This window comes from Ostrea edulis, chromosome 4, assembly GCF_947568905.1.
Source record: "Ostrea edulis chromosome 4, xbOstEdul1.1, whole genome shotgun sequence".
Taxonomy (NCBI): domain Eukaryota; kingdom Metazoa; phylum Mollusca; class Bivalvia; order Ostreida; family Ostreidae; genus Ostrea; species Ostrea edulis.
Genome location: NC_079167.1, coordinates 77308954 through 77322001, shown reverse-complemented (window position 1 = coordinate 77322001; position 13048 = coordinate 77308954). Strand labels below are relative to the sequence as shown.

General features: G+C 35.7%; 1 protein-coding gene across 1 annotated transcript in view; it reads left to right on the top strand.

Annotated features, from left to right (window-relative positions):
- The window catches only part of LOC125669163 (receptor-type tyrosine-protein phosphatase epsilon-like), a 343285-nt gene extending 334443 nt beyond the window's left edge, over positions 1 to 8842 (top strand). The window contains exons 18-26 of the mRNA XM_056163852.1: positions 1475 to 1610; positions 2910 to 3068; positions 3214 to 3307; positions 3707 to 3777; positions 4315 to 4449; positions 6415 to 6534; positions 6642 to 6793; positions 7090 to 7225; positions 7326 to 8842. Coding sequence (XP_056019827.1) covers positions 1475 to 1610; positions 2910 to 3068; positions 3214 to 3307; positions 3707 to 3777; positions 4315 to 4449; positions 6415 to 6534; positions 6642 to 6793; positions 7090 to 7225; positions 7326 to 7397 — 1075 coding nt within the window. The 3' untranslated portion in view covers positions 7398 to 8842. The remainder of the gene's footprint in view (positions 1 to 1474; positions 1611 to 2909; positions 3069 to 3213; positions 3308 to 3706; positions 3778 to 4314; positions 4450 to 6414; positions 6535 to 6641; positions 6794 to 7089; positions 7226 to 7325) is intronic.
- The last annotated feature ends 4206 nt before the right edge of the window (positions 8843 to 13048 follow it).

Genomic DNA, 13048 nt, shown 5'->3' with positions numbered 1-13048 from the left:
TCAAAGCTCAGTTTAATCAGCGTAAGGAAGTTGTTATTCAAAATATTTCCTTTCCGGACGAGCCCCCAAATTGTCACAATTTGTGATAATGGCATGGAAATAATCCCTCCCTGCAAACCGTTCTTTGAAGAAAGATCAAGAGTATGTGCAAATAAGTTTATTATCGTGCTCATTAATATAGCAAGTAACATCTATACTCATACACACATGCACACAACAACACTCATACACACAAAAACAAAACAAAAATATCATCAAACAAAACAAAATATGAATTTACAGACGATTACACGTGTACCCGACTAAAGCTAAGTGTTAGGTTATGTTGCCTTATGTAAGAACACCAGCAGACCTGTCTCTCGAATTTGAAATATGTTACACAGGATGGCGAAACAAAATACGTTGACTAAAGAGTTACCACACTTTACACAACAGTAGTTGGCTATCTTCAGACACGTGGTGACACTTTGTCCATCACTCGCTCAACGTTTCTGTAGCCGTGAACGTATTTCCTGTATTTCTATAGGTCGTTCTCCAACGCTGTTCAAATATCTCAGAACGCCATGTTATACATGTTGCGAGCACCTGCTCGAGCCATACAATAACACTCACAGCTGGTCACCTATAATTACACAGTAACAGTCGGGATTTTTACATATACATTATATACTGAAAACTTGCATATGTCGGGTATATTGTGTAATACAAATAAACTGGTTACATAAATTTAAATAGAGTAACAAAATTTCCTAACGTAAACAAAAATAAACAGTTCACACTCACCGCTGCAAAATGCTCAAAATTGTGTTCTCACATTCCACACAGGAACATCATTCGAACACCCGTACTAAATGTACATACAATGCAGGCCCAGTAAACCACACAGGTAAAACTCTCGACCACATAGGTCTATCATTTTCATACATTGGGTGGACACACCTTCCCACTTCCACGGCCCGGTCAGAACTAACACGTAAGCATTTACAAACCGGTCTGAGAGCCGTGACCAACTATCCGTAACGACTATATGATGAGAACAAACTATGGAACGCCATAAGAAGCATAAAAAACCTCAAATTGTGACAATGACAGCAATGAGAAACTGTTGGGAATGTACAAACTAAGACACAAAATATATTCAAAATTCTGAAATTCGATTTTAAAAATTTCGCGTACCAGACAGGATTTAGTGAACTTTGATTACCTTCAATATAATTTACCATGCTGATGATGTCACTATTGTTGAAGGGTTTTCCCCCAAAATAATCTTATTTATCAAAAGTTTTTACTATACATGACTAATTGAGATCCATGTCTAATATACTAGAATGTTAACCATTGATAATATCAGCTACTTCTATTTTAACCGTTGATTATATTAATGAATTTCATTTTAACCGTTGATTATATTGATGACCTATTTCAACCGTTGATTATATTGAAGACTTCTAATGACCTCTATTTAACAATACAGCGCAGGAATTGGTAGGACAGGGACGTACATAGCATTGGACGCGCTTAATAAGAGAGGGGAGATAACCGGGAAAGTTAATATCCGGCAGTATGTAGAAACCATGAGAAACAGCCGTGCTAACATGATCCAGGGCGACGTAAGTCTGTGTTTTAGTCTCTTTCATTCCAAGTGGATAGTTTTACGGGATATCTTGATCAGGTAAACCGAGTTATCCGTAATAAAATCAGTGTGCTAAGAACGGTCTAACATTTGATTTGAAACACGTCAGACAGCATTTGGCCCAATGATAGGTTATAGATAATAAATTTCAATTGAAATGGTAATTGTTACGTGTGTGTTGTCGTTTATCGGTGTTCAGGTGTTTCAAACAAATCTCATTCAGACGGAACTTCGAAATCAAAGTCCTAGATCTGGTTAGTAGCATTCAATTCTCTGTAAAGATTTGTTGGTAGATGTGCTATATCATGCCTGTATTCCTTGATATGTTACATATCATATTCCCATGGGCACGAATTGTGCTCCTTTGTTAGGTGACATATTTCTATATTCATATGAAGCAGAATTTATTCAAAAACTTCTACGCGAGAAGAAAAAATATCTTGCTGTGGTCTTCAATTTGACATTTAGATATATCGACGACGTTTTGTCTATTAACAATAATAACTTTCATTCATATCTCGATTCGATATATACCCGTGAGCTCGAAATGAAAAACACCACAGAGTCGTCCACTTCTGCCTCATACTTAGATATTTTATTGAAAGTAGACATTAACGGCAAACTGACAACTCAACTGTATGACAAACAGGATGATTTCAGCTTCTTCGTCGTCAACTTCCCATATCTATGTAGCAATATTCCATTATCACCAACATAGGGTGTTTATATCTCTCAATTGATTCGGTATCCAAGAGCTTGTTCTACGTATAGTCAGTTTTTAAATCGAGGCAAGCTACTGACAAACAAGTTGATGGCAGAGGGGTTTCAACAGTCTCGATTGAAATAAGCATTTCGCAAATTCTATGGTCGTTATAACGATCTAGTTCATGAATGGAACTTGTCATTGCGTCAGGTGCTTTCTAACGCGTTTCATACAGATCATTAGTTCGTTCTTGACACATTGATTTTGACTACGGATGTCTCTGTTTGCCTGATCGGGATATGGGGCTCACGGCGGGTGTGATCGTTCAACAGGGGATCCTTGCTCCTCCTGGGCGCCTGGTACTACTTCTGGTGTGTCCGGGGGTCCGTGTTTGCCCACCTATCTATTTTGTATTGCTTGTGGGAGTTATAAGATTGATCGCTGTTCGTTGTCATCACCTTTCATATAGATATGTGTATTCGGTTAATTTAGAATGTTAGATCATTACAAATAATATAAAGAGAGAAAATAAGCTTTTTTTAATTCCCGTTTATAATACAATTCATATTTAAGGATCAATACAGAGTTGTTTACTTGGCATTACTTGAATCATTCCGAGGAAAAGGAAGGTCTGTATCAACCAGGACATTTCTACGAGAATTCCAGGATCATTCCTGTTATATCAATCTCGGAGAAGTAGCCAATAAATCACCACTTTCTGCTGAATTTCAGGTGATTCTATATATGAATCTCTAATAAAATATCGACTTATCTTAGCCTGAATGATTTGAACAGTTTGTCGGATATTCTAGAACGATATTTGTGATTTTGCACAGTAACATGTGATATGATAATGATCTGCAGTTCTTGTTTCTAGGACCTGTTGTCCGGAAGACGAGAATACACACAAGAAGACTACAAAACAGGGCGGCAAAACGTATCAGCCAATTACACACCCAGTGTTCTGCCTGGTAAACCAGTTTGTATAATACATGAATACCTTGGTGCTACAGAACGCAGTTTAGCCATCTTGCAATAGTAATAGAATATTACCGATTAATGATTAATCCTCATCACAGTTGAATATTTACATTTCACTAATGGTACCACACTTTTAATATAGACAGTTTACAATGCGCTTTCACTTTAACATGGTAACATATACATGTAGATACATTCTTACTGCCGACAAGATATATCCAGGTGGCTCGATCCTAGGCCTCCTGCATTCCATTTTGATATAATTGCATATTAGCTCTCCACCCTTTAAGTTTGACTCAATCAACTGCCATTATATATATAGGGTACCCAGAGACATAAAACCCATCTGATTGATGAATTGTATATATTTTTTCTTGAAACCATTTCAGTTGAAAGTTACATGTGTCCATTGTCAAACACTAAAGGGAAGAGCACCTACTACAACGCAGTTTCTTTACAGGTTTGTCTGCTGTGTAATATATACATTTGTAAATAGAACATGAGGGCGATATGTTTATCAGACCGCCATTTTTTTCTAGCAAGGGTTTTCTGATATACATCCGTCCTCACAACGTAGAGTAAACCCATTTGCTGGTGAAAATGGTCAGACCTAAGAACAATTAAAAGTACAAAATGTACTCCTAGAAGCTGAACTTTTTCAAAGAGTCCATAATAAATATTAATTTCTGTATAGATCAAAACAATTCTGTCATTGTTTTTCTTTATTTTACAGACCTTATCAATTGATAACGTACATATGCTTAAATTTTATGGATCTCCTTACGGGAGCAGTTTATGATTTTTATGTATGATCAATGACTTTTATTCGTATATATATAGGTATACAGCATTTCAATATGAAAACTACAAGATTGTTTTAAATAACCATAATTTACTACTACAAATGTATAAATCATTTACGTTGAATGCAGCTATTAGATAAAACAATACATACAGTATACGTTATGGATACGTTCTGCATCCTTTTCCTTTTCAGTCTTTCACAAGAAATGACCATTTCATCAGTGCTCAACATCCTCTCCTAGATTACACAGAGGTCTTCCTGAGACTTGTGAAGGCTTATTATGCACCTACAATTGTATCCCTGAGCCCGTTGGTGGAAATTGAATCGGTATGGTCGAGAAAAAATCCTGCAATTTGTATAATGAGCAGTCTTGTATCTTTTCATTTACCAATCATTTGTCAGGTTACTGTGGAATGATCTGATGTCACAATGACGTCATGTGTAATATTTATAGTTATACGATGTTGGACATAAACATCAAAATTTAATATTGAGAGATTAAAATTCATGTGCACTTTTAAATCATGGAACATTTATATAATTATTTGATTTCAATCTGCATGACAAATGGGATGACTTGAGCTTCTTCATCGTGAACTTCCCATATGTATGTATCAATATTCCTTTATCACCTGCATATGATGTTTGTCTTGCAACTGATTCAAGATGCGAGAATGTATTCTGCCTATGAACAATTTTTAAATCGAGACAATCTGCTGGCAAATATGTTGTTGTTAGTGAGTTTCAACAGTCTCGTTTAAAGTCAGCATTTTGTAAATTCTATGTTCATGATAATGATCTAATTTGCAAATATTGTACAACCCGTCATTAGGTGGAAAGTTGTCTAGAGTTGTTCTTTACATGCTGATTTTGACTACGGATTACTCAGTTTACTTGATCAAAATGGCGGATGTGACCGGTCAAAAGGAAATGCTTCTTTGGCATCCGATATCACCTCTGACCAGTGTGTCCAGGTGAACGTGTTTGTCCTCTTCTTAAATGTTGTATTCTTTATAGGATTTATTACATTGGTCACTCTTCGTTATTTTCACTTTTTCATTAGTCTATTTGCTGAATTCAAACAAGAAAGAAATTGGCCTTGTAAATTGTACCAAAGATGTTTCAATAGCAACATCATTGAGCATAAATATTAATTATGTAGAAAAAATAATGTCTATCACAAAGTTGTACAGTGATGTTGTAGGTGAGGGCAATTTGTGTAGAGTGACCTCAATCGCTAAATTGGAGTAAGAAAAGGAATGTTCTATCATTGTACGCATAACAATTTAACGAATTCCGATATTTAAACTGTTGAAACTTCTACGATATGTGATTTATTAAACTTTTATTGATATGATGACAATGCTCATATAGCAGTCTACTGATAGGTATGAAATAGAAAGGTTTGGTGGAATTCGTAGTATCGAGTGAGTACATTTTCTAGGTCTACAAACTATCCTTTCTATGTGGTTTTAATGAGTGAGTACATTTTCTAGGTCTACAAACTATCCTTTATATGTAGTGTGAATGAGTGAGTACATAATCTAGGTCTACAAACTATCCTTTTTATGTAGTTTGAATGAGTGAGTACATGTTCTAGGTCTACAAACTATCCTTTATATGTAGTTTGAATGAGTTAGTACATGTTCTAGGTCTACAAACTATCCTTTCTATGTAGTGTGAATGAGTGAATACATTTTGTAGGTCTACACATTATCCTTTCTATGTAGTTTGAATGAGTGAGTACATTTTTAGGTTTCCAAAATACCCTTTCTACATAGTTTGGATGAGTTTCTCAGAATTACAACAGAGATAATCATCATAGTTTTTAAAGAAAATTTTTAAATTGTACTTTGTATGTGTTTTATACATTTGTATTGATTTCGGTTGTAAACATCACAGTAAACTTTCAAAACTGCCCCGGATGTCCTTTTAGCGTAATTGTTTTATAAATAACGGTTTAAATATCACACTCAGAGGTTACGTTCGGTAACATCAGTATTGTGTGTAACTTTCTAAATGTACATGTAATAAATTTATGCTATTTCATTGTACTTTATTTCTGGATTAAAATACCGATCTTTCAACTCGACAGAAACACATTTAATTACAAAATGCAAGTAGTCTAGACGAAAATACCATACACTCCTTGTGCAACCTCAGAAACCAACCAATCATTGCAGTTAGGTACATGCTTCAAGACGGTTTACGATTGGCATGAGTTTCAGATTTTGTATGGGAGAATCCTGTCGTTATTGTAGCTATGCCCAAAGTTTGTGTTTTCTTTTTCAGTCTTCACTTTGGCTTCCTGCTAAAAATGAAAGCAAAACGGTTGGAGCATTCACGACTAAAATGACAGATTGTACACAAACAACCACAGTCACCAAGACTAGCATTACTCTGCACCAACAGGTGTCCATTTACAAAGTTTTCTGATGAATTTTTCTTTTTAAATTTCATGAAGTACTGTTTGATATTTATAATACAAGATTAGTTTCGTCTCAAACACATGATTGCAGGGAGCTAGTGGCATGAGCGTTTGTGTACTGGAATGTAGAAGATGGAAAGGAGAAAGCGACTCCTCAACCCGGAGAGTTTTACTTGATCTCATCAACGAAGCGAGGGTGGAGGAAAGGACCCACCCCGAGGGAAGGATTCTGGTTCTGTCGAGGTTTGATTTGATTACTAGTATTTTTTACCAAACATGTGTAATATCTTAAGAATTATTTGAAGATCCAGACCTGGGGATTAAAGAAAGGCTAATTTGGTCAAGGGTTAAGCCAAGTACTCTCTTGTTCTAGAAATAACAGAAATATACCCGGTATAACACTTGCGAAAATTATACATCGCTTCTAATAACAAAATATCTTCCAGAAAATAAAGCGTCATTTTATCGCATAGCAAGTGAATTCAATTAATAAATTCTATTATCATCAGAGTAATGAGATAAAATTGTATATTACTTAGTGATGGGGCCAAGCGATGTGGACAATTCTTGGTTGTATCCAATGCTCTGGAACAACTTACTATGGATACAGAGGTAGACATATTTACAATCACAAGACAACTCCAAATCCGACGGCCAGAGTTCATATCTTCTTTGGTATGATTGAAATAATTTCATTTTCCACTCAATTGTAAATACGATTTCTTTTCCTTTGCACATTAAATGTACAGAGAACTCCGTGTTTTTCTAATTTCAGGAAGAATATCAGTTTTGTTATGAGGCCATTGCTGATCATCTCCAAAATGACACATTGTACGCGAATTGTTGAGGACCAGTCAAAGAGACTGTGAAATCAAACACAATGAATTACATCAACCAACCTTCCTCCTAATAACACTGGAAACACATTGCAGAATTTTTAATTCACTGGAGACCAGGGACCCGTTTTACAAAACAACTTACGGCAAAGTCGCAAGTCTTAAATTGTATTACACTGTTATTACTTTGAGTGAATGAAGTAAAACTTTTTTAGGCTTAATTTTCAATATCGTAAAAAAGATATTTTGCATTTGGAGTGAATGATCTTACAATAAACTGGAAAATTCCAGTATGTAAAGTTGGTCGTAAGTCGTAAGTTATTTTGTAAAACGCGCCCCAGTATTATATATGTACTGGTATTCTTAACTCACCCACACTTTACGTATTGTATTTGCTTGTCTCTTATTAACTATTCTTCCGCTATTTGTTCTTCTGCCTTAAAATGTCCGCAGCCGTTGTCCGTAACCAGTAGATGAAAGTATTAGAAACTCAAGGATGTGATAAGGCAATATATCTAGTTGTGTAGAAATGTTTTTGTTTTCAGTTTAAATGGAGTTAAGTTATATTTGGGGTAGGTCCAACATAGACCTATATGTGGAAAATTAGTTCCAAAATTCAACAGATATAACTTAAAAATATGATAGCGTCCTAGGGTCTTCGGAAATGGAAGAAGATACCAGGGCATACAAACTAGTATCAAGGTTAAGGGACTCCAGTGATCTTGACCTCTGACCATGAATATAAAACCTGTAATAACTTTGCAACCAATATTGATAGAGACATGGGATCCCTCAGATATGATAAGACTAATATGCAACAAACTAGCATCATGTCAAACGACTCATATGGCCATGACCTTGATCATAAAACGCATTCCATTATGGGACCAACAGAGACATGGAATCAGCGATTTGATACTGAAATAGAGCCAAGTCGAATTACACCGTTCCCATGACACAACGTCTCCTCCAATACAATGCAGCATACATTCAGTCACCGCTTGCGCTCTTCCTTTATATATAATTCAGTTTTTTAAAACCATTGCACCTTTAATTAGGCGTCTAATCCATTTAATTCCGCGCAGTAACTCTACCTGACCTGAACGCATTCCGTCAGCCATTTGTGTTGCTGTTTTCATTCTTACTTTCATATATTCCTTTGCGCCATTTCAAGAAAGTTAATTAAAGCTTGTTGATGAGAGAAACTCTTTGTTTTACTATTTAAAAAACATATATTTAAATGATAAGAAATGAAACTTATAGCGCATTGATAAAAAAAAGTTGTCAGTCCAATTTTTCCTTTGATACCTGTATCAAGAAAATAATTATAAGTTTCATTTCTTAAATTAAATTAAGGTCTTTTGGAAAAATAGTAGTATTCGGAAAAAGCCCACTTTTAAACAGCCAGTACTTCCTTTGGGATAGTTTTTAATCGGCAGGTTATAAAAAGCCTATTTTGTCATGTCGTGATTTTAAAATACATTGTTGCAACCCTTAGTACTGTTTAGATTTGGTCTTGTTTAGTTCCAAGTGTGCATGTGCGTGCGAGAGCGAGAGAGAGAAGGGGGGGGGGGAGTGAGCGACGATCCATCGGGGTAATGAGCAAAATCTAGGCTGCTTTTTGTTACACCTCTTGGTCCCTTAGATACAGAATCATCTGTAGTCAAAATCAGTGTGCCAAGAACGGCCTAAACATCGGTGTGATACGCAAGAGCTTGTTTTGCGTATCGTAAGTTTTTAGATAAAGGCAAGCTACTGACGCCAAGTTGATGGTGCAGGGGTTTCAAAAATCTCGTTTAAAGTCAGTATTTTGAAAATTCTATGGTCGTTATCTAGTTTACCAATACAACCTATCATTGGATAAAATGCTGTCTGGCGTGGTTCATACCGATTGTTAGGCCGTTCTTGGCACGCTGATGTTGACTACGGATAATTCCGATCACCTGATCAAGATATAAGGCCCACGGCGATTGTGACCGGTCGGCAGGGGATGCTTAAACCTCCTAGACGGAGATCACAAATATCACATAAATAATTTGCATAACCCATTAACAAATCAAATAATTATTCAAATGTTACTCAAGTACAGTATTGCCCCCCGTTATAATGCCACAACCGCATATCGCCAAAAAAGTTCAAAGTCCCGTTTTCCTTGCTATGTAAAACCCCGTTATAACGCCATCCCCCGCATACTGCCAACCGTCAACCTATTTACAGGTACGATTTGGTCAATTACCATTATAATCACCCCCGCTATTTATCGCCAATCAAAGGCAGGAACATTTCAGTGAGCTGGCTTAACCCATTATCCGCCGTTAGTCCTCCAGGTATCAAAGTTTGGAGCAGATAATAAGTTAAGTAAACGATAATCATATGCATCTGAGTTCAAATATGAAGTATTTTTTTTTTATCTGAGTATGGAGAACACACCGATATCTAATAGCACATTGATGTAGTAGATAAAATTTATTTGATTTCTTATGACAGCTGTACATACACACAACCTCACCCGATATAATGCCACCCCCGTTATAATACCGAAATTGCCGAGGTAAAAATGTTGGCGTTGTAACGGGGGATCACTGTATATATATAACAATGAAATGAAACACCAAACTAAAGAGAATATATCTTTGTTGGTTTTCGAGAGACACAACACCTGTCAAATTTGGATTTTGCAGAATAGAAGATAAAAGAAATGTAAAAGTATCCGGTAGATGTCGAACCTATTCGAACAAGAGTCGTTGCCATTACGAAACTCTGGTTGGTAACACCTCTTGACTAACAATGCGTATAGCCATTTAAAAATAAACGTGAATCAAGGACAGATCACCCAAAATGCTAAACACTCGTCTGAAATTCCAGTGAGCAGTGTATCATGCCTCCTTAAGGATTTTGATGCAAGGTGAAGATAACGAACAGTGATCAATCTCATAACTCCTATAAGCAATACAAAATAGATAGTTGGGCAAACAAGGACCCCTGGACAGACAAGAAGTGCCTAGGAGGAGTAAGCATCACCTGTTGAAGCTTTGTCCAAGGTCCACACTCTAACTTTAAAACAAAAGAGGAATGTAGACCATATGAAAAGGCTTGTAGATTATTTTGAAAAACATATAAAGAATTGTTTTTGAGAGAAGTTATCACTACATGTACTATTCTTAAAATTTTGAATCCGAATATGATACATCCTGCCAAAGATGGTATAGATTCAATATATATATGATACTGCACACCATATGGGGGAGCTATGCTTTGAGCACAACTGAACCTCACTACATGGGAAATCTTGGATATTGATTTTACAAACTGCTATCATTGTAGTGAGAAAGGAATTTTTCAAAATCCACTACATGTTGCACAGCCGTCGATAATTCTGTACTCTACTGAATACCCACAACTTGTGTCCAGATTACTACAATGTTACAGGTTCATAACTTTATAAAGATACAAATGTTGCCTCACATGAGAAATAAATTCCCTATTAGTGTTTTGAGGTCAATTCAAATATTCCATCCGCCAGTAAGATCTACAAGTGACTGACGGTGGTACTAATTCATAACTTTATAAAGATACAAATGGTGTCTCCTTACTATTAATGACAGCACTTAGGACTGTATGGGCTGTAAATTTTTCACTTAAGAAATAAATTCCCTGTTCGTGTTTTGAGGTCAATTCGAATATTCTGTCCGCCAGTAATATCTACAAATTACAGACTGAGTTGGTTTATTGAATTGAACATTTTGTTCGATTACCATTACACCATCTGAAATTAATTCCAGTTTAGCGACAGGTCTAAAATTCAAAACCAACAAGGGAAGAAAGATATTAACAAACACGTTTCAAACAAAGCATTTTTGGATTAAGATGAATCTATATATGTTTTGAGAAATTTTGAAATTTGGAACAATGCATACACATCATTAAGTTTTACATGTTTAGATCATTCAAAACAAAACTGTTCTGTTTCAACAGACCAATTTAAGTTCTAGTCAGATGCTGTATAAATAGCTAAGTTTTGTTGCTATAAGTAAAAAGTTAATTGTAATTGATAATCTATTTAAGATTTGTTTTTGCGATTGACAAACTGTGATTGTATGTGAACCTAGGCAGGCGTGAGACGTTAATCTTCACCTTACGTTAAACATATAATCAATTCAGGAAAACTCAATTTTACACTACAAATCTAAGTTACACATTTTAGAAATGGCTATTACTATATTTAAGAGTTTATAATACTTCCCATTATAATTATTTTGTCGAAAGAATGTAGGTAGTAATCAACCAAAACCGATTTTTATTAAACCACATTTCTCTATACCAGTCATATCCCTTGAAATTTGCTTTAAATAACAGTGAGGATTATGTTAATGTTTATTTTTACTCGATATTTTTCATGTAACCTTTTCAGGCCCCAAAAAGGGCTTCATTGTCAGATTTCAGCATTTCGCAAATTATATGGTCATTATAACGATCTAGTTTGCCAATACAGCCAGTCATTGGGTCACATGCTGTCTGACTTCTTACCCAACTCTCTATTTTGTATTTCTTACAGGAGTAATGATATTCATCACTGTTCGTTATCTTCAGCTTTCATGTTTGATGTGAATGGTTAGGCCATTCGTTGTACTCTGATTTTTATGACGGATTACTGTGTTTACCTGTTCAAGTTATCAGGCTCACGGCGGGTGTGACCGGTCGATACTGGGTGCTTACTCCTCCTAGACCGTTGATCCCACCTCTGGTATATCCAAGGGTCTGCACTTGCCCAACTCATTATTTTTTATTCCTTATAGGAATTATGAGATTCATTACTGTTCGTTATCTTCCCCTTTTATTGTCACGTTGGACAATTTTACGCTGCTTTCTGTATTCTAGACACTTCAGGATACATAGATTGTTATCTTCCTGGTTGTTTGGTTATTGAGTTTTCGAAAGAATTACCTCGTTCAATTAATAGTACCTTCATGAAGCCATCATAAAAAAATGAAGTGGGGTGTTGACTTAATTGAATCCTTTTGAGACAGAAGGGGAAAGGATTGGATCAAGGATCGTGGACTGTCCCACCTCATAGTCAAGTGAAGTTGTACAATGATTATTTATTACTTATATAAACATTTGAGACGGCGGACAATTTTTTAATACGACACAAACCATCCGTCATATGTTAACAGACAACACGTTGACCCGAAGGAATGATACAAATGTATACATTAATCTTTGGCACCCTACAGAATACCACACATTTATTCATTGAACTTTGGCAGGAATGGTTATGTATAGAAGTGAACTTTCAACCATATCATGAAGTCTGTAAAGTTATCTCAATAAACATTTAATATTCAAACTTCCTGGTTGTCGTCTACAACGATAAACACGACATGCATACACTTGTCTTTCTCATATATGTAGCAGTGGAATTGATTTCGTCCTCTGGATACCGTGAGTAAACAGTAAATTTTACATTCATCATATCATTAGTTTCATGACTTGGTATCACTTATTCTTAAAGTGATGGAAAGATTAAGCTATGTTTATGAATACGTTCGCTTGCTAGTAGGTTCAATTCTTAATTGATTGACTCGTGCGATATCCAATCAATTCCAATTGTGTTAAGTAGTGTTAACGAAGGTAGATTATCCCTTGCATGTATACAGTGTCA